The sequence below is a fragment of the Lates calcarifer genome, linkage group LG6 (assembly GCF_001640805.2).
Source record: "Lates calcarifer isolate ASB-BC8 linkage group LG6, TLL_Latcal_v3, whole genome shotgun sequence".
In the NCBI taxonomy this organism is placed as follows: domain Eukaryota; kingdom Metazoa; phylum Chordata; class Actinopteri; family Centropomidae; genus Lates; species Lates calcarifer.
The window spans coordinates 11,037,212-11,065,055 of record NC_066838.1 but is presented as its reverse complement, the minus strand read 5'-3'; the positions used below and the strand labels follow the sequence as shown (position 1 = coordinate 11,065,055).

Sequence of the window (27,844 nt, the reverse complement as noted above, 5' to 3'; positions counted from 1 at the left end):
CAAACGAGGGGTTTGGGGAGCTAGCCTACAGTCGTGTGCATTACCAGTAGGAAACAGCTCCCAGAGTCTGTTTGATTGGTTTTGACCTTGTCTCTAGTTAGTCAAGACCTATCAAAGACACTGTTCAAGAGCCCTCAGGCACCTCTCCCTCAGGCTTTGGCCTTTGTCAGGTTGGGGCTCAGTGGAGCTGCAAGCTTGGCTAACTGACCCAGTCTGGTGCTTGTATACGGGGAGGAGAGGGGGTGCTAGGGAGAATGTCTGGCAGCACATCCTCCCCTCTGGGCCAGATTAACCTCAGGTCATCCCCCGTGTGGAGCTGCTCACATGGAGCTAAATGCCATTCCTGAGAGGGAGCAAGCAGAACCAATAACTGTATTATGACATCTAGAGACAGTACTGCTACCAGCTCCATGAAGGCAGTCACATCACAGGTGACAAAAAGCACACAACATTCCTCAGCATGCCTCTGTAATGTCATGAATTCCCCTTTATTTCTTCTTTGGAACTCAGCTTGATTGAGTTGAAACCGGTACTAAGTCAGTTAGCTTGATCCATATGCATCTGAAGCTGCAGTGTTGTCTTACATCCTTGTTTGAATCGAGTCCAGACTGATTGGAGACAACTTGACATCAGCATTAGAGCCAAGGCCCTCAGAGATTATCAGAAAAGACCTTTTCAGAGCTTTTCTTCCACATCCCCATTATCCAGTTTTGCATATGAGCACTCACCAAAATACCCCCATAAAAGATTAATGTCCCTTTGCTCCCTGCATTTTGCCTTTCATTGGTTGGGAGACCATGCATCAAAGTGTGCGCCTTACATCCCTGATTCATACGGCACATGAAAACGCTGTTATGCCACAAGAAAATGTATATTGATAGTCCAAAGTTTGGGAGCGGCCTGTAAGTAAATATTGTGTCAGTTTGTTTTTATTAACAACAGGCAGCCCAACCTAACCATTAATCCTGTCTCTTTTGTGTTTGCTGTTGCATTAGGAATGGCCTGCCACCAGATAAACCCGCCAGCGACGACATCAACCTCTACCAGAAATATATTGCCAGGTATGCAAATCCCTCAATGTGCTACACCGATGAAAAAATACACCCAAAACAGAGATGGACTTTTTTTTATGTACTGATGGTGTGTTTTATTCAGTGATGTAACTAGATGGTAGACTGGGATGAAAATGTTCTGTGCGCAGTAAATTAATTAAGAAAAGACTCCAATTTATGTGCTGAGAGGAAGTAGAAGGATGGGGGGGTAATGAAAGAGAAATGGTTTGATGGTAGCTTACTGTAACTGGTTGGATAAATGCTCACAGTGTGTATAGCACTAAAACATTGAGGAGAACATAATTCTGTGCAAATCTGTGCCGTTTGCTGTGACTGACACAGAGAGGATATGAGCTCAGGCCGGGTTCTTCTTTAGTTCTGCCGTTTATTGTTGAACACGCGAGGAGCTGACTGATCTAAAAAGTCAGTCACTCACACCAACAGAGACAAAAACATCAGGGGAGGGGGAGGTATCTTTGGTTTCAATGGACACTGGACACAATCATGAACGATGTACCTCATTCTGGATTCATTTTGAGCCGACACTAGAAAGGTGATTATCACTTGTTTGTTTATTCCGTTTAAAAAGAAAGAAAAACAGCATTTGAAAAGGCAAAGTGGCTTTGGCGTTAATGATTACTTCTCCAAGCCATAACATGAAGGGCACAAATCAAAGCCTTGGCACTGACAGACACACATCCTCTTCTCCACACACATACACATACACAGACACACACACACACACGCACACACACGTACACACACACACAAAACCCCTTCCTTGGACTGATTACATTTTGCAAGAAGATTTAATTAAGGAATTTTTAATGAGGCTTCTGCTGGCACTGCCAAGAACTGTTTTGATATTTGCGCTGCATAATGCATAAAATTTGTCTAAACATCTCGGCAGTTGATGCACGGGGAGGCTGCAGATAAGCCCAGATACAGTTTCAATTTCCGTGTTGGGGTTGGGAAAAAAAAGAGAAAGGAAAGAAGAGGAGGGAGGAAAAAAAATGGAAAAGGAGGGCTCATAAAAAGGGCAAATGTAGCACAGAGAGGGGAGGTAGAGGAGGGGGATGGTCCTCCTCGGAGCTAGGGCTAATGAGTGCACACTAATACTAAAAACCAGCTTTGTAAATGTGTTCGCACCCAATCTTTGTGAAAAGAGAGAAAAAAGTTCTTCATCTCCTTGCCACACTACAGTTTGATGTTTTAAAGAGCTTCCCTGGTAGTGTTTAGTTGCAGTTTTCACTCTTTAAATGCTTTCATGCACCCACTATTGCCTCGGCACTTTGATCTGTGTATCTCTATTGTAACTGGAGATGCGCTGCAATCTCTGTATCGTGGCGATATTAATATTTAATCTGCTGCTGAATAGCAGCGGCCCATTAGGCCCCCTGACGCGGCAAGTGGGAATTGTCCAGAGGCAAAGTGATACAGCTGGGCAATGAGCAGAAGGGTGGGCCATAGTCTCAGGAGGATGGGGGGGCTTTGTGTGTTCATCAGTGTAAATGTGCGTGTGTGTACGTGCATGTGTATGTATGTGAATGAAGAGTATAGAAAATGCTAATGTGTGGGGCATATGTTGGCTTTATTGCACGCACATATTTCGACTTGTTTTGACTGGTTTGGTCTTTTCTAAAAGATCCATCAAACCTCTCCAAAGCCCCCCCCCCTTCCCACCTCCAGCACCATTTTCCAGACTCGCACATACACTCACACAGCCAACTTAAAAAGTGTAGTGGATATACCGTTCAATTAGCTTAATGAACTCAGCAAAGTGATCTGTAAATGCAGCTCGGGGATAATCCTAACAAGGAAAAACAGAAAGAGAGATGGAAAAAATATTACTTAGCCCCCTTTTCCCCCTCTCCCCTGCACTTGCAGATGGAGCTCTTGGCAGCAGCAGTGCAAATGTTTATTTGTGTGTTTTCACTGGTAATTGGAGGATTTTAACAGTCATCATCGTCAGGCTTATAATCACCACCGTAAAAGTGGCTGTACTGTAGCAAGCGGCAGCCTTTTTTTTTTTTTTTTTTCCATTTAACTAGTGCCAAGATTAAAATCTGGTTTTTGGGACTCCATGATGAGAGAGTGAAACGGTTTTTAGGTGAAAGGTAGGCAAGAGACCTTCCTACGTCTCAGGATACTTGACCCTTTCCCTTGCAGAGCAAAACTGTGGTTAACCTGAAAGAACTGTGCATTGATTCGACAAGGGTTTTCACAGCGTTGAGAAATAAAGTAGTTATGGGGCGTGTGAATGTGTGTCAAGGGAAAAGGGTTTCAGTGTAATAAGTGTCTCTTACGGCTGCTTTGGAAATAAATGGAGCTAATTTGGCTGAAATTGGTGTGACAGACGGTTAAATTGTTACAGCAGTGTGGAAAGCAGAAGTCAGTTTGAAGGTGCAAGCCGTGTTACTTTGAAGGTGAGACGAGCACAATGCCTTTGAAAACTCCCTCACCTGTTTTATTTTGTGCTGTTCTTGGAATTTCAAATAATTTCTTCACTAATCATCCTTTATTTGCTGTTAATTATTTTTAAATCACGCTGACATCTTTCTGAGCTGCTTTATCATTCAGCTTTTTCATTCCTGTGACTGCTCCCTATGTGATAAGCTCCTACCATGTCTTCCCAGGTTCTGAACCAGTCTTTTTCTTTCATTTTCTCCACTGCTCACCGTGGCTGTTGAAAATGTGTAACAGTTGAAATGTTTCCTTGTAACTTGGTTTTCAGGTTCTCTGGAAGTCAGCACTGTGGGCACGTGCACTGTGCCTACCAGTACAGAGAGCATTATCACTGCATGGACCCTGAGTGTAACTACCAGGTGAGCGTGAGTACTTTATAACTTTTTTGTGCATCACCAAAATACACATTTAACATTTTCTCCTGTATCCTGCAAACTGTGACTCACAGGTCAGATTCTCACACAATGAAAAAAAAAAAGAAAATCATTTTGTTTCAAGTGGTTAAAACTAGCTAGCGAGCTCTCAATTTGCATTATTTATTCATAACAAGGATAGGTTAGGTAACAGAAAGCAAAGCATCCTCTCTTTTTCAGGACATGGCAAAGGGGATGTGGTGATCCCAGGATAGACAAACAGGACAGTGTGTCATCTTTTCATTAGTGGTTACACCCAGCCAAAGTTTACTGAGATGAAAAGTTTGTTTGGCCTTTGGTAAGCTGAACAGGCTGTGGGTGTTTGCACTCATTCAGTTTGCCAGGCTTCTTCCATGCACAGTTGGTCTTTGACAGTTGGCCTTTCATCACAAGGGTTAATTGTAAATATGCTTGAAATATGGCTCTTTTTTCTATCTGTGTTCTTTTTTGTAACGACATCTGCCAATGACTGGGGGCCTGCCTTTAATCCCCCTTCACGTTATTAATCTTGTCCTGGTCCCAGGAGTTGTCATGTATGGCACAGGAAGGGAGAAAAAACACAAAGCAGATCATAATACAGGCCTTGTGTTTGCTGCAGCATATGGCCAGTGAGAGTTAGACAAACACGGGTAGATTTGTCAAAGATGTCAAAAATCCATGCGCAGCTAGTGCTGTGCGTGTGTTTTCCTTCCTTTCTTAACAATTTTCTGAATTAAGCCATCTTCTGCTGTAATCTCCTTTGTCTGCTTCTGATCAGGAGAGATTACCGCTCGATAAATATTGTTTATGTGGTGAAAAGCATTACATATCTAAGCTTTCATTTTCTGCATGAATCCCACTTCACAGTCTGATGAGACACATTCTTGGAGGAATACAAAGGAAAATCATTTCATGTCATTATTTAGAGCGTTAGTTCAGGTTATCATGGCAATTTCCACGGTCAGGTCCACATTTCTCTGTTGCTTTTGGCGTTGCGTGGAAACACAGATATGCTCTGGAAGCCAGCTCTCGGGATGTCAATACCCTGAAAAAAACAGGCAGGCAGTGATGAGCAGCCCCTTTCGAAGCGATAACTCATGAAACGTTACATGACACACACTCCTGGAATATTATCCCACTGCCAGCCTCTGGGCGATTGGCTGAGTCTTAACATTCTCCTTTCATGGGCTTGTACATGAGGGAGAGTGTGCATCTTGCCACACTAGTGGGAATCCTAAAATAAATGTAGCAAGTGGCTCCCAACCTTCATCACCACTCAACTGAAAATGAGATCTTTTTCCCAGTCAGCTCTCTCCATGGCCTATTTTGGACAGCTTGATGGATCGAATGTACCATGACCGCAGTTCAACTTATCTTCCGGTCATCATCAACTATTAGATACCAGAAAGCCCAAAGCCCAGAGCTGAGATTAGGATTTTTTCAGTAAAAATTATTCAAAAAGTGATGAATCTAAAGCATTCATCGATTAGATTTAAAATCCTAGTGAAGGATTTGCTCCTACAGGAGTCAAACATCTCAGAAATATGCAGTGGGAAACGGGCCAAGAGCAAGGGAACAGCTGTGTGAGATCTTAGCTTTTTACTTGTGCGCGAGTGGAACACATGACACAAAGCAATTACCCTACTTTGTACAGCAATTAGTTGCTTTTTAGAATAGTTCTTTCTGATGTTTTTCCCTCAACTGGAGATAAATATGGATTGAAGAACTGTCTCATTGATTTGTGCTTCTCCCGTTACAGTTTCTGTAACATCAGCTTAAGTCCAATTACAGCAGATTTTGTTGCTGCCGGTCTCTGTGGACTGACTTTTCTGTTTTCTCTTCCTGACTCCTGGGTGTGGGAGGGATTTTTTGTTCATTTATTTATTTATGTTGTAATTTTAGAAGGTGGGCCTCTTAGCATATTCACTCATCATTACAGACGAAGCCTGCACCAAAAGCGAGTGTTAATGCTTTAATTAAAAATGGAATCTTATCTCAGCGAATTGAAAGGGAAAACGTTTTTTGGTTGGCTTGTTTGTTTGTTTGTTTCTGTTGTCTTCTGTTTTCCCCTGTGAACGTCTGAGAAACCATCTGCATGGAACATAATTTTTCCAGAGTCAGAAACATCAGAACTGTGATCTTGCATGCCAATTGATTCATCTTAATTAAAAGAAAAAAAAAAAGATTTTGGTGGAAGGAAGAAAATAATGTAAAGACGGGAGGTATATGGGGAACATACTTCATGTTTCATGTTTCATTTCAAGCTTGTCTTGTACTCAGAAAGTCCCAGAGCCTTTGCAGCATTTGGATAGGACACAAGTTGGAGATACGCAAAGTAAATCAATAACCACAGAACGCGTCATATTTAAAGACATCCTGGCCCTCTCCATTGCAGCGTGTACAACCCTCCCCAACTGCCAATTGGCTCCCAAATGCTGCAGCTGCTGCTTCCACAGAGATAAAGTGACTTGTTGCTGATTCTGGGACTGGTTTAAATAAACACCAACCTGTTGCTGTACATTTTTCCCCCTCCCCTTTTGCAGAGGTTTACCAGTAAGCAGGATGTAATCAGGCACTACAACATGCACAAGAAGAGGGACAACTCCCTGCAGCATGGATTCATGCGTTTCAGCCCTCTGGACGACTGCAGTGTCTACTACCACGGCTGCCACCTCAATGGAAAAAGCACCCATTACCACTGCATGCAGGTACACTACTGACACCCCCTCCTGCACCTACACATGTAGCCACAATAAACCCACAAACACGTACAGTAGGCATGCATGCAGGCAGATGTACACACACGGAAACAGAAATATGTTCATCTGCAAATATAACCACATGTGCTTAAGCATTCCATATAGTACAAACAACCCACAACTCACTCATGCTAATTAAAAACTGCTGAATATAATGTTACAGATAAATAATAATTCATTCACTTTACATTCCAGAGCCACACAACAAATATGGTTATCAGTAAACCAGATCACACACACTTCATTAAAAGCCTTAAAACAACTTCTTTTTTTTTGTGATGGTGACTTTTAAGGGCAGTGTAAAAGCAGAAAAAGGCAGGTAAAAATAAAAAAGAGTTACAGAGCGTCCTGATATAAATAATGCCTGGATCTGGGAAATGAGGCCACTCGTAAGACTCGCACAGTTATCCTGCATCTGTGAAGTGGAATTACAGTTCCACACTTTTTCCATTCACACCAAAGTGTCTTTAAAGAGTAGTTCGGCAAAACGTGTCCCAAAGTAAATAAATTGAAAAAGGGTGAATACACGTGAGGCTGCTTGCGCTGTCCCCCACCTCCTCACTCTCTCACTCCTTAATTGGCATGGATAAAATTCTGTTAGGTGTTTATATAAACTACACATTTTTCATCTTTTAGTACCAAGCAGCCAGTTGAAGATTGTTCCCCCTTCTGGATTTGTTTAATTTTTTTTACATCTGCTTATTTTCAATGTGTCATTGTGCCGAGAGCTTTCTCACCGGCAGGGCAGCAGCACAGCGGAGGATGGCTTGAGATATATTCTTTTTTAAACCCCTCTAACGGCGTAATTGTTATTAGGACATTTCAGCCCTTGTTTTAACAGTCCCTGAGAACCTGCAGATGTTGGCATCGGCTCTCGTGATTTAGGGGGGAAAAAAACAGAGTGGCATTTTTTTCATTGTTTGACTCAATATGGAGAACTTGCCCGGTTTGTGCGGATGAAAAGTGCCAGGGATGATATACAATTGCTGCTTTTAATTCAAACATTACCTGTTTTTTTCCTCCTCTGTTGGCTCTGAGGGCTCCTGAGTACCAGAGCGTTTTAAACTAAAGACCAAGACAGTCATTTTACTCCTGTCTGCTTTCCTCTGCCCCCTCCACCTCTGAAATTTGTTCTCAGAGTTACAGTAAGTTTGTGGTGACTGCACTGTCACACCATAAATATGAATTTCATTTTCTAAAAGGCAGCTTTGCCAGGAAGGTACTGTAGTTTCAGCTGCCTGCTGTGACCACTGCTTCTTTCAGTCACTTTTTTCTTTTTTTCCAATTGTGACAATGACAAGGTTGTTTCCAATTCACAAGGGTTTCAGTTGAAACTTGCACTACTCTGGTGTGCATTACAACACATTAAATTGTGAACATGAGAAAACAACTTTCTTCCACCCATTTCTAGGCCACTAGCATTTTCTCAACCACACTGAGCTCCTTTCTCTACAACTTGTACAGTATATCAGATCTCTTTAAAGCATTGCGCTTTAGAAGTTGGCTTTTTTCAAACCATTCTTGCAAACTGAAACTCTTGTGTCTGCTGTGGCCCCAGATCGCGTTTTCGATTACCGTGCCTTGTCTCTCTGCTCGTAGGTGGGCTGCAGCAAGGTGTACACCAGCACCTCAGATGTCATGACCCATGAAAACTTCCACAAAAAGAATGCCCAGCTGATCAACGACGGCTTCCAGAGATTCCGTGCCACCGAGGACTGCGGCACAGTCGGATGTCAATTCTACGGGCAGAAGACTACACACTTCCACTGCAGGTGAATAGGCCTAGTGTTTCACCACAGGATTTTTAAGAAACATTTATAAAAAAACTACATTAAGCATAAATAATTATCATAATGTATAGTAATTTATACTTAGCTGCAGAGGCCCATAACAAAGTCTCCAGATCACGACAGGAAAATAGGAATATTCCTTACTTAAAAGTAAATAAATGATAGGCAGGACACAGTCTTAACATCACAAGTGAAAATGATGACTAATGGCTTCCTGTTAATATTTCTGAACTTCACAGAATGACAGAAGGAAGTAGGAGAAAAATAAACCTGTATATATATTTATACACACACACACAACCCCCCCCCCCCAAAAAAAAAAAAAAAAAAAAAAATATATATATATATATATATATATATATATGTATGTATATATATAAATACATTCTCATTCAAGTGCATTGAGTTTCATGAGTTTGCATCAAGCTCTTATTTTTTAATATTTTCTGGGCTTTTTGCCTTTATTCATAGTACAGTGAGAGTAAGACAGGAAACAGGGAGAGAGTGGGGGAATGACATGCAGTAAAGGCTATGAGGGCACACCACGTCAAGCTTTTATTTTGAAGGGCGTGCGCCATAGAACTGGTCTCAGTGGATATGGATAATCACTTGGTTCACTCAACAAACTCACTTCCTGGATTGTATCCCTCTGGCAAAGGTTGCAAATGACAACATGTCAATGAGCTGCTGCTGTGTCACTGAACGGCCTCAACTATCATTCCTCCATTGTGAAGTATTTGAATCATGTGGTCCATCTTCATGACTCCCAACTGTACCAAGGCACTGTGGAGGCTTTGTAATGCAGCATCATGTCTAATCATGTTTTCCCCTCATTTTCCATTATTTTCTCAGGCGCCCAGGATGCACATTCACCTTCAAGAATAAGTGTGACATTGAAAAGCACAAGAGCTACCACATCAAGGATGATGCCTATGCCAAAGATGGCTTCAAGAAGTTCTACAAGTATGAGGAGTGCAAGTACGAAGGCTGTGTGTACAGCAAAGCCACCAACCACTTCCATTGCATCCGCTCAGGCTGCGGCTTCACCTTTACCTCCACCAGCCAGATGACCTCCCACAAGCGCAAGCACGAGCGCCGGCACATCCGCTCCTCGGGTGTCATGGGCCTCTCTTCCACCTTCCTGCCCCCAAAGGATGAGCCAGAGGAATCAAGCAATGATGACCTGATGGACTTCTCGGCCATCAGCAGCAAGAACTCAAGCCTGAGTGCCTCGCCTACGACCCAGCAGTCCACCACTGTATCGCACCTGTTGGCCACACCCACAACCGCCATCTCGTCCTCCTCTACGACGGGCCACACCCTCAAGCCCACGCCCTCATTGCCCACTGCGGGCCAGCGTATGTCCAGCCTGCTGTCCCAGGCCCTGCCCAGCAACATGCCAGTGGCCCTCGCTCTTTCCAACAGTGCCCTGGCCGCCTCCAACCCGTTCTTCCCCCTCATGCCCCGGCTGCCTCTGCAACCACCTCCACCAGCCGCTAGCCTGATATCGGCCGCATCCTCTGGGGCCCACTCCATGCCCACCGACTCACTGACCCAAGGTTGCTCCACTGCGGGAGCAGACGGATCTATGGCGTCTACCCCAACCTCCTTTGCCACCTCCTCCATCATGGAGAAGATCTCGGCGAGCAAAGGTCTGATATCACCCATGATGGCCAGACTGGCAGCTGCTGCCCTGAAGCCCTCCAACAACCCCGACACAGGTCAGTCACTTCACAAATAGTCATCATTGTGCATTATTTGTGAGGGTACCACACCCATTACACAATGGAAAATAAGAATTTGTGCTAAAAACAAAGAAGTTTAATGCTGTAACCAAACCAGTTTAACACATGAATGAGTCAGTAGTCAGTTAAAGTTCAGTTAGTCTGTATATATTACAGAGAATACACTGCATGTATAGTAAAAGCCACATCCTTTTTTTTGTATATGAACTTCACCTCACTAGAGCCAGAGCAGAGAGAGAGTGCACACAGAGGTCATTTCTATCACTATCCGACTCTGGAGTGAAAGACAGAAAAACTGCCGCTTTCAGGCTTAAAGGGACATACCGGAGGCATGGTCCTCTGCTCTGGGCTTGTTATTGTGTTGATCGTTTGTTAGATACCCACAATCCATTTGGAGATAAATGCGCTGACAGGGGAGAGTAGAGCCTGTAAAAGTCTCTTATGATGTTCTGAGTGGGGGGCTCCTGGGGCTTGTGTCGAACATGTTTCCTCATCACTGGTCTCTTATCTTTGTCTGCGCCCGTTCCAAGCAAATGGAGGTGGAATGAAATTAAGTTCAGAAATTGCGAGAACAAAAAAAATTGTTTTTTTTTTTTCATATCCTCTATGCAAACTGATAAAAAAAACTGAAATCGCTCAGGCAGAAATGACTCAATGCACCAGAGCTGAGAAGGATGCTCTCTTTTTTTCACTGTTACAAGAACTCAGACACACTTGCATGCATCAGCAAAGACACACTTTTTGAATTTCTAGAAACCTTCTGTTACCAGAAAAACATGTCAATATCTATTTAGCATAAACACAATTCACATAATTTTTGGAGGTAATTGCCTTGTCTCTGTTTATCATATTGCTCTAAACAAAGCTTCTGAAAATGAAGTTAAAGTATTAAATTGATAATGCACTGCAGAGCACAGTCTTGCATTCAAGTAGCAGTGGGGCCTCCTGTGTTGAGCCTGAGCAGGTGGGGCGCGGATTGTAAATGGGGCTGCAAGGGGGAGCATCTCCGGATGTTGGGACTGGGAAGGATTACAATTCCTGGTGGTGTTCCTGGAGCAGGACAGGCCCTAGGAGAGAGCCGGGGCAGCTGCTCCGGGGAGCCGAGCTGAGCCCAGGCTGTCAGGCTGAGCTCCACCTCTGGGCTTCCAGCAGGTAGTCTGAAACACTGGGAAGGCCCCCGCTGAGGGTGGGGCCTCCACAGATGGTGCATTCACCACCCCTCTTGTTGGCTCACTGAAAGGCTGCAGCTCAGATCCTGCTGCTGGATAGAAGAGCTGGTTTAAAATAAGCAGCCCTACCTCAGTAGAGTATTTTATGGTAAAAGTTCACGCAGTGCACATACAGGATGGAGGGGTAGCTGCGGTCGTGTTTCTCATATTTGCTTCATAAAATGTGTGAACAGGACATTTGGGGCTAAAATGAGGAGGAAGTGGTTTGTGCTTCTCTGTCAAAAAGGTGTGAGAAAAGTCACAGTGTTTGTGGCTATTTTTCACAGTGTTTATTTTTTTCATGCGGTTGTGAAACTTCGCCTGTGTTTTGAATTGAGCATTTTTCCTGTTTCTGCTTTCAGTATTTTCTCAGTGTTTTTTTTTTTTTTTTTTTTTTTTTTTTATTAATGTTCCGCTCTAATTTACCCCTAAGTGTTTTTCCCAGAGATTCAAGCATCTGAAGGGTTTACTAATTAGACACACAGTACAAATGATCTTTCACAAGCTCTGTATCTTATCCGGAGTAATTACATGGTGGTACATTATTCCTGGATAATTTCCAGAAAGAAGCTGCTTTGAGTCAAAGTCATTTGTTCTCTCTCTTTGGGAAGTGGATAGAAAAAATAACTTCATGATGTGCAACAGAGTAGGAGACTTCTGTGCTATACTCCACCTCTAACAGTCAGCTCAGCCTCTGATATAGTGAAGGAATGCTTTTGTCTGGGTGGTGATCATGTGTAGATCATATAGTGAGTGGCTGCTCTTGATATAATGTGCTCTCATTTGGTCTGAGAGTTGATGTAATTGTCAATGACAAGACAGGATCTGTCTGGCTAGTTAATTTTGGGTGTACTGTTATCAAGTTGGGGGGGAGGGAGGATGCGCTGTATGGAGACATGGTAAGCATTTGATGACCTCAAACCAGCAAAATTGTTTGACTGCTGTTTTCCTTTAGCCCCACCCTGGCCCCACCCCCAGCCCCTCCAACCTCAGCCATTGTCAAACTGAGCTGACACTGACACTGACACTTCCCCATCTCCTAGCTTTCAGCTGACAAGGCCCAAGACTGGCTTTTCCACTCCTATTCTGCCTGATATGTCTCTGGGTCATCTTGTAGCAGGGGGGAACTCTGGTCGGTTTCCCCCTTACGTAGGCTGGTCTTGTTTTCTCCCCAGCGAGAAAGGAGGAGAGGGGCCTCACCAGGGCTGAGGGCCAAGGGCATACACTTGGTTGCCCATGACCTTGCCTGTCACAATCCCTCAGCCCTAGCCCCCAATTCCTAAACAACAGATTCCTCACCAAACCAATCACGGCCATTGGTGCTTTCCAGTCGTATGGTGTCTGAGAGGCTAAGCCAGGGCCCTCACCCCTCCTGCTCACATTAAAATAAATAAATAAATAAATAAAGCATCACTTATTGTCTGCCAAAAGCCCAGCTTTCTCTGTATAGCCCCAGGACAAATTAATATTTCAGTCCCTTGGGGATCAGTGGGGCTGGGGCAGAATTCAACTTCCTCCCGTCAGAATTTTTACCCCACGTTGTTCCCTGGTCTTTATTTATTTCATTTCAGCTCTCCTGTCCTCGCTCACAGCATCCACTGAATACCTATTTGGAGGAGAATGTGATCGAGAGGTCACGCTATTTGAACCAATCTGATTGGCTGTCAGCTCCAATCTGACCGACATAGCACCCCTGTTCCTTGTGGGTACGCTCAGTGGCATTGGCTGCCTGTTGTCAGGCCAACGAGGAGCCTGGGAAGGTGGGAAGGGAGGGGGGTGGCCAATCTGAGACTGCCACTTTCCCTCAGCATTAGCATCTCACTTAATGACCAGTTAAGAGGCAGCCTGGCAAATGAGTTGTGACAAGTGCTGCAGAAAAAGGAGTCTTTTTCCCTCATATCTCCCGCCTCTCAATCACCATTTAAAAGGCTTGACGGCCTGACATAATTTCGCAATAATTATCACTCGGAGTATTCTTTTCGGGCCAGGACAGAAGTCAGATTGGATCTCGTCATAGGGTAATAATGCTGACCAACAATAACTTTGTTGTCTCTCCTCTCCTCTGCATCTCTGGCTTGATCCTCAGGGAACGGGCAGCCGGCTTCAGCCAGCCAGTTCAATCTGGTTCAAGTGAAGCAGGAGCCAGTGGACGGCAACTCCGGGGCCTCCCAAGACTCCACGCAGGAGCACAGCCTCGACCTGAGCAAGAAAGACCACAGGTACACAGCTTCATGGTAGACAGAGGGTTAATATTATATGGAGGATGTTAATTCTTGCTGTAAATTCATGTAATATATTCACAAAATAAATCAACAACGAAATGAGGTTTCTCTGATTGATGGATGATTTCTACAGTCTTGGCAGCCAGAGCCAGGGTTATATTTACAATTATTTATCAAAAATATCTCATTTATATACTGTGCATACAATTACAAAATCCTCAACATATTTCTCAATTTTTGCGTGAGAAGGATGTTTACATAAACCTTCAACTCCAATCTTCCCTACAAGTCACAGCAGATCTTATTTCTTAAGAAGACAGCATTTTTCTTCTTCATTATACAGGCACACCTTGTGTGATAAATAGTAATATTTACTGTTCTCATGCAAATCTTGACTAAACATTGTTCATTTTCCTTGTTCCAGTAATGAATCAAACGGACACCCTGTACCAGGGAATACATCTCTTTTATCCTCGCTTATGAATAAGGTAAGATCCATCCATCAAACGCCTTTCATCCCAAGACAAATTAGCGGGACACGGAGGGGCCTGTTTGTTTTTTAATGTTTCACCGCTAATAAGATGAGTTTGTATCATTTAAATTTTCCAGCCATTTTTCATACGGTGTAATTTTCACTGCACCTCTCACAAATTAATATAATGAAGCAGTAGCTGGGTGCCATGCCAGATATATAGAGATGTTTGTTTTTTGATGAGCTGTTTTGAACTCGCCGTCCATTTTTTCTCCTCCTTTATACTTTTTCTTCCCCGCGCCTCGCTCTACATTTATTTATAGAGTTTGTAAATTATTTGATTAAAAAGTCAGAGGAGAAAAAAAACAGGAAGGCGCTGCCCTCATTTTTTACCGTGTCTAAATGTTAGCGTATGGAAATTTAAATGTGTATTTTTTTTGTTGTGGTGAAGATTAAAATGGACGTTGTCTTAATCATATATCTTAGCTGACTGATACAAATGTGCCAGGTGGTTTCCATTACACTGATGATGTAATGACAGTTAAGCCTCCATTATTTTACTCTCACCAACTGGTCAAGACCCACCCCCCCCCTCAGGCTTCCCCTCCACACACAGACACATGTCGTCTTTTCTAACCTCTCCCCCGGAGAGGTTAACTTTAGAGTTGCTCTCCTCACAGCACTCATTGAACCCAGACAGCAGAGGAGCTTGAAGACGTGTTGTTCTCGTGTCGTGTCAGCTTTTAGGGGTTTGATTTGAGCCACCACATCACATAAAAGGGTTAACAGTTGCTCCCAGAGGACGCTTGGCAAACACGCTTGGCCTGCTCTCAAGCAAAAGCCTTGATGTTTGTAAAATCTGGCTGTGCTTTTTTGCTTCGCCAAATCGTTTGTGTGTGTGTTTGTTAACTCTCACACTCTCACTAACATATGCAAGTTCCCAGCTTACGTATGTTTAGCTAACCCGGCGGCCGGTGCTTTACACATTGTGTGTTTTGTAGATGTCGCAGGTGAACCCTGCCCTCTTCAACGCCATGAACCTGAAGACGGAGCTGGAGCAAGGGCAGGGCGGCGACACCTCAGAGGCAGCACAGTATCTTAACAGAGTGCTGAAGAGGCCCCTGCTAGAAAAACCCACTGAGATCTGGAGGACATATCTCCGCAGGTAATAAAACATGCAGGAAGTGCATATTTAATTATAATCGGATTCACTTAGTTAGACTTCACTCGTTCATTTCGATAGTGAGAAAACAGTCAGAGTTTAAAAATATGTAGACCTTCTTATGTTAGTACTATTCCTCACATACTGTATCACTTGGAAACCCCCTGAGACATAAAGAATCTGGTTTTGCAGGAATTTTAAATGACTTATGACAGTATGACAGTATGACGGATGTAGAAACAGTTACTGTCAGATGAGGAGTTTAACAAGTTGTCCTTTCAGTATTTGTAGTTTAATCGAGAAGGCAGTAAATTTACCGATCTTTGGTATCTATCCATGTCAAGGTTTGACACGGATGACTTCTGTGAGGCTCAGTGTGACTTCCTTCAGAAAGTGCACTTTCACTGCCTGGTAGAAGACTGTGGTGCACTCTTCAGCACCGTGGATGGGGCCATAAAACATGCCAAGTGAGTGTCACACTGTTTGGTGATTAGAAAATACACCCTCACTCTCTACATTTTAGTTTTCAGCTTTATTGATCAACATAAAAACCACCTTGTTGTCTTGTTGTTTAGCTTCCACCTCCGAGCAACTTTGAAAGTGAAGCCGGAGCCTCAGTTCGGTGAAGGCAAGGACTCCGGTGAGGGAACCCCTCTGCAGCCTGCCGCCCCGGTCTCTATGGCCAACAATCCCTCCATGGACATAACACACCTCACTTCCTCTGGTGGCTACAGCTCTCCTCCTCCCTCCCTCCTGGCCTGGAAGCAGCTGACCGGCAGCATCCCTCAGATGCCCGCCTCGATGCCCAACCTGCCAGCCAACTCCCCTCTGGCCACCACCTCTCTAGAGAATGCTAAGCCACAAGTCAAACCTGGTTTCCTGCAGTTCCAGGAAAAGTACGAGAAAACCTTTGTGTCTTGCATAACAGAATCCAGCACAGTGTGTTGCCATTCCTCTTTTTTGCCAAGTTGTGATTGAACTGTGTTTTCCATTTCCATTCATCCAGTGATCCCTGTTTGGCTACTGACTGTAAGTACTCAAACAAGTTCCACTTCCACTGCTTGTTTGGGAATTGCAAGTATGTGTGCAAGACCTCTGGCAAGGCCGAGTCCCACTGTTTGGACCACATCAACCCCAACAACAACCTGGTCAACGTCCGCGATCAGTTTTCCTACTACTCTCTCCAGTGTCTCTGTCCCAACCAGGTGAGTGGGAGTTGATAACTCAGCCAGGAGCTGAATCACCTACTGTCATCTCCCACAGATTTCTAAGCATGAAGTATGCTATCTATTAGACCAGTATTTGAGGTTATTTGACTCAAGGCTTTCACAACCGCTGCTCCCCGTCTTCCATCTCTGCTGAAAAAGACAGTCGACTCACCCCAGTAATGCCTGTTTATATGTCAATGATGTCATTTTGACTGCCGCATTCTCCTCTCAGAAAAGGCCAATTTAGCTGATATTACCCAATAAATCATTGTCACTTGCACAGTAAACAAGGCTGTCTGGAATAGGGCAAAAATCAGGGGAATGCTTCGCAAATGAAACCTAAATGGCAGCCCCTGCCTGCTCTCATGAGCCCGTATTTGGAAAACCGTTTAAATGAATTCATTAATGTGTCGAAAATCACCCCTCTCACAAAAAGTCCCCCCCTTTCCCTCCTCCTCCTCCTCCTCCTTCTTCTCCTCCCCTCCTCCCCTTAGTCTCCATCTCCTGAACTGAGCAGATCTTATTTGGCCCAGTCCTTTGGGATCTGGGCCTCACAAACAGATGGTGGTGTACAGACATGTTAGAAAGGAGGGGTGTTTGTGGGAAGCATGGAAAAAAAAAGTAATCATACTCAGAAATGTGGGATGTTCCAAATGACCAGAGAGGGGGGTGTTGATTATGTTTTTGGGACAAACTGTGCGTAGTATTCGCTTTAACTTTGCACACAAAAGAAAGATCAAATAATATTAATCCTCTCCCTCTTACGGCTTTCAAACATTCCCTGCAATTGACTCATGAAATTGCAAATTGTGTGTCTCCGCTGCAGCACTGCGAGTTCAGAATGAGGGGCCACTATCACTGTCTGCGGCCTGGCTGCTTTTTTGTCACCAACATCACCACCAAGCTGCCATGGCACATCAAGAAGCACGAGAAGGCAGAGCGCCGTGCCGCCAATGGTTTCAAATATTTCACCAAGAGGGAGGAGTGCGGGAGGCTCGGTAAGGAAAAAAATCCCTCTGATCTGATGAATAACTTTTGGCCTTCTGTCTCTCTTCTGTGCCTTTTTTTGTCTTTGCCTCTCTCTCCCTACATCACCCAACAAGCCTTCTGTGTCAGCGCAAACACTCCAGCTTTTGATAATATTTTGCCAGGAGAGATGTGTGGATTAAAGGTGTCGACTTGAGAAAGATGTAGATTGATTTTCGGTGGCTGATGCAAGAGGATATTCTCTGTGTTTACAAAGGGAGAGAGACCAGTGTTGGCAAACACTGTCATGCTATTTGAGTGGTTTAAGAGGCATGAAACAGGTCTGCCTCACAGATTTTGTTGCTGTGTTTTGCATATTCACAATGGCACCTCAAGTCCCAAAGGTAGTCTCGCCTGTACTATATGAGCAATAACGTCAAAGGGGGCAATCACATCCAGGTTGTTTTCTTCTTCCTTTTGCCCCTGTCAGAAATGAGCAATTAGGTTTGTGTTTGTTAATTATCCGGCTTGTCTGGTTTAGCCTGTTTGTGTTCTGAAGCTGCGCCTCACAGCCACCGCTGCCATCACACAGAAATGAATTAAAAGTGATCTGTTTTTTTCAGGCGGTTACACAAGCTTTTCAGAACGCAGAAACAAAGCAAACAAAAACAGGCCCTAAACAGCTGTTTTTTGTCCCCAGCCTGATCTGCCAACTGTATTGTTTGGGCTGGGGGAAAAACAGAAAGGATTACCATCGCTAGCTCTCCAGTCATAAAGAATTGATGGGTTGCCAGTATCCATGGCAGCGACATTAAACTGAACACAGCTGATGATGTTACCTGGTTTCTGTCTCACAAAAGGCCCTTCATGTCACGGGGGTTACTGTTATTTGCTCAACTTTGCGTGTTTGAAACGTGTGTGCAAAAGCTATTTGATGACACAGACATGTTGTGCTCTTAAACTGGGTGCCATGGTTACTGACATGCTAGCACCTGCCCAGCATGTTACTCTTTCAATTATTTCTGCCTGCTTTTATATAATGGTATTTGATTAACACACACAAAATGGAACATTCATTTAATTTGAAATCATAAAGCAATTAGAGCTAGACCGGTTAAAACATGAGAAAAGAACAGAAGAATATGAAGCAGACAGCAGCACAATGGAGAACAAAAGGAAAAATGACAATGGAGATACTTTGAAAAATGAATTTAATATGGTAATAATTGTATATTTACTTTGGTTTGCAGGGGTGTGTGCATTATTGGCCCACAGAAAATGAGAATTTATTTATGTAAATTCCTAATTGAATAAAGCATGTCAGTGTAATAAAAGAGCTCCACAGGTTTAGTGCACAGAAGCCTTGACTTGCTCAGTGTGACACCGGAGTGATCTAATATTCCTCCTACATGTACACTCCCAAACACTTTGAAACCCGATCCCTCTTTTGTCAGAGCTATATCATGAAATTAAAAAAACCTAAAAATATTTCACTTTGTGTTTGATCTAATCACGACACCGTCACGCTCATGATATTGCATTTAGCGCCGTAGCTGCCTCACGAAGACAAATTAATCTGCAAATGGAGAGTTTACAACTGTTAAACTGTTTTTTGTTTTTCTTCTTTTTCGCAGGTTGTAAGTATAACCAAGTCAACAGCCACTTCCACTGCATCCGCGAGGGTTGCCAGTTCTCTTTCCTGCTTAAGCACCAGATGACCTCACACGCACGCAAACACATGAGGCGGATGCTGGGGAAGAACTTTGACAGAGTCCCATCCCAGGTACAAATGGCAGAAACTGTGACATATGACACATACTCTAATTATCTGAAGATAACACCTGAGTGAATGAAAGTTGATGAATATGTATTTTAATGATGCCAAGTACCTTACACACCCTTTAACTGACATTTTAAATATGGAATGGAATTTTTGCCCTTCGAGCTACTGCACGTAGTTATGTATTGTAGATTTTTTCCTACCAATAAAGCTTATCATTTTAAAGGGGCAGACACATTTTTCACACCCACATTTTAAAACATACAGTTGTGGTTTCTGCTGCAACATGACAATTTAAAAAGATTCTAAAGATTTCTTAAAAATCTTATTTTCACTTTTTTTTTTTTATTATTCAGACTCAAAAATAATGAAGTCTACCTGTTATTCAATGGCATCCAAAGTTTACGTGACTGTACCTAGTTCGGTTGGTTTTGTCGTCTTTTTCTTTTAAATCATGCTTCCTGTTCTATGAGTCACATTCAGGGAAAAGAGTAGCACTCATATCCTGTCATACCAGTCACAAACAAATCACTCGTGACATTCTTTTGATGAAATTTTTCGATTCCCTAACTTAACTTCTGACGTGTGGACAACTTGTACCGTACGTGGATTCAAACATGTGGATTTTCTAGTTCTATTTGTTCTTTTTTTCCATTTCAAAGTCCCTCATATAATGACTGAAGTGTGAGTTTCATTCTTTCAAAATGCCTCTGATGTATTGAGAAATGCTTGGTCGTAAGCCAAGAGCCAACACCTGCATTAATGGCACGTTAAAGCCAAAGATGTTTGTTTAAGATGTCAAGTCAGTTCAGTTTGTCTTTAAATGGCGCCAAATCATAACAGAAGTTATCTCAGGGAACTTCTCATATAGAGGTCTAGACCGTACTGTTCATAGTAACATTTACAGAGAACCAACAGCTTCCACAATGAGTGAGCACTCGGAAAACTGTCCCTGTACAATAAAGACGATCTGTTTTCCAGGCGATGCCACTTGGTCAGAGGGCAGACGATATGCAGCAGGCGCCCGGCATGGTGTCCGGGTCCATGGCGACCCAGCCCGGCATCACCTCCGGCTTCTCCTCTGCCGTCATGGATGAGACTGATGATTACATGGACTACATGGGAGGAGGAGGCAGCCCCTTGGGCCTCTCCTCTGAGTCCTCCAACCAGGACCGGAGCTGCACCAGCACGCCAGTAGGCAATGATGGCTCTCCAGCAGGTAAGATGATGTTAAGAGAAAAAAAAAAAAAAAGATCCAATAGGTGTCTAAGTGGCAGCATGTAGAGCTTTAATATTAAGTCTGAAAGCCAAATGGTACAATACAAGTTTTCTACTCTTACATTCAGCATTGTACATGACGCTTCTCTCAGTCCACACTCATCCACCTTACCCAGAAAATCAACAACTTGTCATTTCACACATTCTGTGGTCAGGTTTTCCATGATGTAGTAATTTAACTTAAATCAATATCATCAGTCATATTATATGAGGTTGATGACAATGCTGTATTGTTCTGATTCGTGGACAAAATCTTTTGCAGTTTGCGTGGTCATCCTCATAAAACATCCATTTTGTACATCAGTGGTTTGAGTTATTGCACTGTATGTAGCTTATTACATTTTCCTTTGGCCAGAGATCATCCCTGTGGCTTTATGTCTACTTTAGCACTTTTAGTGGGTTGAATTGTGGGAGAAAAGAAAAGAAAGGAAAGGAAAAGGGAAAACAGACTCTTTTTCCTCAAACTTACTAAATAAATGGTTTCTCCTCTGCTTTTTTTCTAAGTCTGAGCCTGCCTGTGATTTTCACATTTCTCCATGTGTTGCCAATATTATCCACTACACTCATCATTGTTGTTTTGGCTGGTGTTTGGGTTACTTGTCTTGAATGGGCCTCATTTTGTATCATTCTCTTATCTTTTATCTTTCCCTTTTTACCTCCCATCCCTCTGTGTGTGCGTGTGTCTGTGTGTGCGGGATCTGGCCCTTGTTTGTGTGTGTGTGTGTGTGTGTGTGTGTGTGTGTACCCGTTTGTGTGTTTTTTCCCCCCCCTCTCTTGTCTGTCCTTCACTCTCTCTGGTCAACCTGTCTCTCCAGGACAAGGCTGCCCCGCCACCACTTCTGCTCCTACCACCCCTGCTGACACTAGCGCTACCCAAAATGCACCTCCTCCTTCTTCCCCTCCTCCTCCACCACAACTGCCACCTCCTCCTCCCTCCGCTCCTCAGCCTGGTCTCCAGTCCCAGGCCCCATCCCTCTCTCCTGCTCTCCTTCGACCTCCTCTCCCCTCACTCCCATACCTCCTCTCTCCATCCTGTCTGTCATACTCTCTGCTCAGCGCCTCTCTGGGAGCCACTCGGAGTGTTGTCATGCCAACCAACACACCAGCTTTCAGCCCCATCATTGCCACTCCGTCTCCGGTTAAAAATGACGTCCCTATAGTGCAGGATGCTGCAGGTACTTATCCCCGGCGCAAACCAACACTGCAGCTGTCACTCTTGACTTGAGTCCTGTGCAGCATTTAACTGTGTGATCCAACCTTTCTCTGCAGTATTGATGTGGAAAGACGAGAAAGTAAAGGGGGCTTTCCAGCATGCAAAAACAGAACGTTTATGTAGCGATGAGAAGTGCATGCTAACTGAAGTGGTACAGTAACAGAACAAATGTGTATAATTACTTCACTTACACCTTTGTGTGTGCTTTCACTTTTAGTATTACTAGGATTTAGAGACAGAGCAGTAAATTTGGCACCTGTAGTATGAAGCCCGAGCCTTGTTTAGCTTCCATTAACAAGGCTGCATCAGCAGCATTTTAATCACGCTCTAAGTTTTATCGAGGCCCACTGCTTCCTGTCTTGCAGAACAGGGATCACATCATTAGCAGTGACCCCAGGGTGTTGCAAAAGGTGGGTGCCCCTCATAAAACAACATGGAGATAAGAGGGTCGGTTAAGACCCACAGCTCCGCCTCTGTTTGGAGGCTGGAGACACCCTGTAAAAGTGTCATGTTCCAAAGTCAATCTATCATTTTCGGTCTCCTTTAATCATTCTGGGAATTAGGAATAAAAAAATATGTTGCTCTCCGTGCTTACTCAGCTGTGAACCACTTCTGGCTGAGTAAGGTCGCATATTAGTGTTTGAACCAGGAGGGTCTCGCGGTGTAATTTGCTTGTAGTTTGTGGGTTTTACTTTGCTTGCCGACTGATCATTCTTCAATGTCTCCTTTCTTTCAGGCAACACGATCTCCATTCCCACGGCCACCGGTGCGAAAAAGCGCTTCTGGATCATTGAGGACATGTCACCATTCGGCAAGCGCCGCAAGACCGCATCGTCACGCAAGATGCTGGATGAGGGGATGATGCTGGAGGGCTTCCGGCGCTATGACCTCTATGAGAACTGCAAGGACTCGAGCTGCCAGTTTTCCCTCAAGGTGACCCACTACCACTGCACGCGCGAGAACTGCGGCTACAAGTTCTGCGGCCGCACCCACATGTACAAGCACGCGCAGCACCACGACCGCGTGGACAACCTGGTCCTGGACGACTTCAAGCGCTTCAAATCCTCACTAAGCTGCAATTTCCCTGACTGCCAGTTTTCAGGCAACAGCACCCACTTCCACTGTCTGCGCTGCGGCTTCCGCTGCACCGACAGCACCAAGGTGACGGCCCACCGCAAGCACCACGGCAAGCAAGACGTGATCAGCGCCGCTGGCTTCTGCCAGTTCAGTTCCAGCGCTGACTGCGAGGTCCCCGACTGCAAATATAAGCTCAAGTGCTCACACTTCCACTGCACCTTCCCAGAGTGTAAGCACACGGTGGTGGGCATGTCCCAGATGGACTCCCACAAGAGGAAGCACGAGAAGCAGGAGCGGGGCGAGCTGCCATCTGTGTCACCCAAACAGGAAGGAGCTCACCACCTGGGAGGAAGCATGTCGGCAGTCCCTCCAGCCTCCAGGGGTCTTTCTACTTCCTCACCTGGTGGCCTCCATGGGTTGTCCCACAATATCAACAGCAGTGCTTCCTCCATGCTCTACCCAACAGGCGGCATGGGGTCTGACTATAACCACCCGTACCCGCCGTCCACCATCAGCCTGGACAGCTCCCTCAACCTGGGCACTGACTTCAGCAGCTCCCAGTTCTTCCTGAAGAATGCAGCCGGCCTGGGTCTGAGTGACTCACTGGACCTCAGCAAGAAGATTCACCATGAAGCAGCGCGGCCCAGCCACAACCCCACACCCCCGCTGGGTCTGCAGGCAGCTCAGGACGACACCACAGGAACATCTGGCGAAGCTGAAGATGACCTGTCGCCAGAGGAGGAGGCGCACGCAGAGGAGGAGGAAGAAGAGGAGGAGGAGGAAGAGGAGGATCTCAACACTGATTCAAATGATGATTCAATGGCGGAGCCTGATGGCGAGAAGGACAATGATGAGAGTTTTGATGCTTCCGTTAACCACACTGATACTTCCCAACTGGAAAAGCAAGACGCTGACCCATGAAAAAGAAAAAAACTAACAAAAAAAAAAAAACAGTGACTGTAGAACTGAAGAAAAACCCTGTGTACTATGAACAAACAAAAATGAAAGTGGCCTCATTTATCATGTTTAGAGACTTCAGATGACAACAAAAAAACAACAACAGCGTGGAGAAAATGATGGCCCAAAATGATTTATTATGATGTTTACAAGATGACCAACATTATTAATTCAATTATGCATTAAAAAATATGAACGGAGACACACAGAATTAGGCCCTGTTTTACACATGGGGCAGCAATGTAAAGCATTTTACTACACATCAGTCTTTTTGTGTGCGTGCATGTTTGACTTTAATTTATTTTTATTTTTTTCACTTTTTTGTGTGTGGAAAAAAAAAATGTTAGAAAAACAAAAACAAATCTCTCTATATAACTATATATGTAAGTGTGTGTGTGAACGATGATATACAAAAGGAACTTTGCTGGCACAGGCAACATGAACTGCAGGGTCGTGGATACGTAGAAAAAGGGACGTGAATCACTAAGGGGAAACAGGATGCGTTCAAACATTTGATCTTTTTTCTGTATTAATATTATATTATTAATTACTATTATTATTATTATTATTATTATTAGACACAGAGAGAAAGGGGGTCACATTTTGCTTGTCCCCGTCTCTCTCAGGTGTTTTTCTTTGTTCTCAGTGACATGCGGCAGTTAACTGTTTGGTCAGTCTCAGCTGCAGTCATGGGGGGGATTGGGGGGCGTCCAGCAAGTCGCCAGTCTCTCAACAGTTCTCTCTGACATTCTGCTAGAAATGTTTCTACTAGCACCAAAACCAAGCTCAAGCTCAGCCCTTTGTAATTTTTACACCCCCTGTGGAGGAATCAAGTTTGTGTGTGGATAGTGCACTTTTATATTAGCTGACCATGATGATACCGATGATGATAGCTAACTCATGAGCATATTTAAAACTATTTTTGTTACCATTTGCATCTTTGCATTACGATGTCGTTTTGTTGTGTTGTTAGTCAGAAGCATATCGATCTGTGAGCAGGCGAGGTCGTGATTAACGGATGGGAGGGTGGGTGGGGGAGTGGGGGTCAGACTGACCACAGGAAACAATGAGTCACTCAGATGCAGCGAGGGGGACACGGCAGAGGAAGCGTCAGGGAGTGTGTTTTATGTTGAAAAATGTACAGACCGAAAAATGTCTCAACGGCATTTTGTTTTCCATTCACTATGGCTGTGGTTGAGCTCCTGTTGTAACGGTTTTTATTTAATATTTATGTGACCTTCCAATGAGAAATTTTTAGGGTGTTATTGCACTTTTTAGGTTCATTTTTACCGTCTGAAAAAAAAAAATGATATATATCTTTTAACAGGGAATTTGCTTTAAAGATGTTGTTTTAGTTCACTTTTTTTGTTTTTTTGCTTTAATGCACAAATAGATGTTAGTGTGACTAAGAACTGTTGTTCTGTGATTTATTTAAAGACTGGGTTTTATTTTGCTTCTGTGATTGGACAGTTTGAAAGAAAAAAAAGGAAACGGGTGCAGCAGAAAAACAGCACCCTGATAAGAAACACTAATACGGACTGTGATTTAAATTAATTCTTAAGAAGTTCATGGCAATGCTCACTTACTGTAGTACTAAATTATAAATCTGTCAAAGCCACCCTCTGGTTTATACTGAGCGAATATTGTGCGACCGAGGAGTGGACACACTGATCGTGAATTATCTCCTGAGCTTGGCATTGGAAATAAATGATCATTATATAGGGAATAATAATGTGTGTAGATGATATTCCTCCAGATATTGTTTTGAGAAGAAAAAAAAAAGGTTGTACAGTATTTTCCTCTGTAAAAAAATAACTATATATGAACAAAATGCTCTTTGATGAACAGCTTCCTTTAAAAAGAAAACCGTAAAAGGAGAAATGAATAATAAAAAGTTAAAAATTCAAATAGCCTCATTATAGTTTGCTTGTGTGCGTGACCTTTTTTAATTACCCCAGATTTTTTGGAAAAAAGTTGTTGATACTATAACATTGGCAGATTCCGTTATGATATTTGCAGTATATTTTTTTTCTTTTTCCGAACTATGTCAGAAGCTCAAACTAAAATACACTGATTTGAATTCATTCATTGATGTTTCTGTTTTATTTAACGACTCGTTTTATTCATTGTCATTTTTCTGTGTGTTTTTTTTTTTCCTCATTAATTGAAAATTCTTGGTTTATATTTACTTTGCTGTGGGCATGCCTCGTTCACAGACTGAACTGTCTCCCGGGACTCTGTTGCAAAGCAGAGGCGTTAACTACATTTGTTTTGTTTTCTCATTGTGTGCTGAGATAACTGTAGGGGCTGGGAGGCGTTGTGCACTTGAATTTAGTTTATGTGTGTGGGTGCGTGTGAGTGTGTGTGACAATGTAAAATAGCAGGATTTGTAAAAAAAAAAAAAGTTGAAAATAAAGAAGCTATAATTATTATAAAAATACACATGCAGTGCTTGATAGTGCTTCAGCCTGAGGATATTTTGGGTCACGTGTGGAGGGGGAAAGATGCTGCTGGATGACAGCAGGGCAAAAGGTCACGGCAGTGATCTCTGTCACTTCTTCTATCAGGAGGTGACACTACTGAAGTGTGAGTGTGTGTGTGTGAATGTGTGTGTATGTCTCTCTCCCTGAGACAGATAGATAGGCCAGGACTGTAAGAACACAGACCTGTGGCTTTCGTCCCAGCTGCTCAGAGGTTCGGTTCATATTTCATGACCTTGTTCGTCTTTTCCCTGCTTTTGTTCTGCTATAAATTCAACTGAGACACTTATTTTTGTCACAGAATTTGAAAACAAACAAACAAAAAAATCATCTGCATCCATGCAGGTAGGGGGAATCAACAATATTTGTTGTTTAGGGTTGTTCACGCTTGACTTTCTGGTGCAAAAACAAGATCAGAGCTGAGGACCATTACGGAGATTTAGAGGCCTGCTACTGCTAACAAGATGGCTCTCTGTGTCTTGTTCAGTGTTAACAGGGCACATTTACGCATTTATTTATCTTTTTTTTTTTTAGTTTTTTTTTTTTTTTTTTTTGCCTTGAGCCATGTGCTGGGTTCTCCTCCCACTCCCTTATGTCACCCAGTGGCCAGTGTGCTGGTTGTCTGTCCCCTCGTCTACAGCTGTTCCTGTCCTTCCTCCTTCTCTTCCTTGTGATGTGTGTGTGTGTGTTTTTTTTTAATAAAAAAAAAAGAGAAAAAAAAAACACGGGTAAAGGCATCACCATCTGTCAGCCAGCTGGCATCCTGTATATAATCTACCAGAAAAAAAGAGAATAAACATGAAAATTATATTACACAAAAACCAGACGGAAACGACCTCCAAATCCTGCATAGGCTGCTGCTGAAACGACAGATCATTTTACTGTTTTAATTAACAGAGTAAAAAGGATGGTATAAAAAAGTGGTGGGGAAATAAACTGAGATGTATTTCCACTGCTGGAAAAAATGTAATATGGAAGCCGCCTGCTTACTGCAGCGTAGTGGATAAACAGAGCAACATTTTAGACTTTGTAAAATATATTGCACTTTTGGACTAAAAGCCATCTCCCGTTAGCGTTCAATTTGGCGAGATTCATGAGACATTTTATATGAGAAGCAGACAATGAAGCAATTTTTTTAAAAAGTCTCTACTTGAATTTGTTGCCCTCAGCACTACTATTCATTCTAGTTCTATTGCTTATTTCCACTTGGATACAGTGCTGTTCATCTTCATTGTGCTATATTTATGTTTTTCTTCTGTTTCTGCATGTCTTATGCAAAGATTGAGCTTTTCACTCAGTGAAATAAAAACATACTGAACGACTTTAGGCCTGTTTTCAGTGTCAATGTGTTTTTGAATGTCAGAGAAAAGTACAACATGTCTTTCAACAGATGCATACTTTCTACCTTTTCACAAAACACCTCCAAGTCGTATATACTGTAAGTGCCAACAATGTGTGTGGGGGGGTGGGGTTGGGGGGGGTGCCTGTGTGCCGGCCATCTCTGACATGCAGTCGGTTGATGTGCCAGGAACAGGTTGAGTGAGAGTGTGAGCAGCGCAGAGAGGCAACAGTCGGGGCTGGGAACACATACGACAGGTGTGCACTGCATATGTGGTC

General features: G+C 43.4%; 1 protein-coding gene across 5 annotated transcripts in view; it reads left to right on the top strand.

Moving 5' to 3' along the window:
* Window positions 1-27,553, top strand: part of casz1 (castor zinc finger 1) — a 79,636-nt gene extending 52,083 nt beyond the window's left edge. For 2 of the 5 annotated variants that reach the window (XM_018665905.2, XM_018665903.2), the window contains exons 4-19: window positions 996-1,061; window positions 3,787-3,883; window positions 6,454-6,618; window positions 8,269-8,441; window positions 9,312-10,180; window positions 13,499-13,631; window positions 14,059-14,122; window positions 15,108-15,271; window positions 15,613-15,735; window positions 15,844-16,164; window positions 16,275-16,473; window positions 17,303-17,474; window positions 19,077-19,225; window positions 20,204-20,441; window positions 21,316-21,675; window positions 22,450-27,553. In XM_018665905.2, the coding sequence (XP_018521421.1) occupies window positions 996-1,061; window positions 3,787-3,883; window positions 6,454-6,618; window positions 8,269-8,441; window positions 9,312-10,180; window positions 13,499-13,631; window positions 14,059-14,122; window positions 15,108-15,271; window positions 15,613-15,735; window positions 15,844-16,164; window positions 16,275-16,473; window positions 17,303-17,474; window positions 19,077-19,225; window positions 20,204-20,441; window positions 21,316-21,675; window positions 22,450-23,711 (4,555 nt within the window). In that variant the 3' untranslated portion in view covers window positions 23,712-27,553. The remainder of the gene's footprint in view (window positions 1-995; window positions 1,062-3,786; window positions 3,884-6,453; window positions 6,619-8,268; window positions 8,442-9,311; window positions 10,181-13,498; window positions 13,632-14,058; window positions 14,123-15,107; window positions 15,272-15,612; window positions 15,736-15,843; window positions 16,165-16,274; window positions 16,474-17,302; window positions 17,475-19,076; window positions 19,226-20,203; window positions 20,442-21,315; window positions 21,676-22,449) is intronic. The other 3 variants (XM_018665904.2, XM_018665911.2, XM_018665910.2) reach the window with 3 other exon arrangements.
* The last annotated feature ends 291 nt before the right edge of the window (window positions 27,554-27,844 follow it).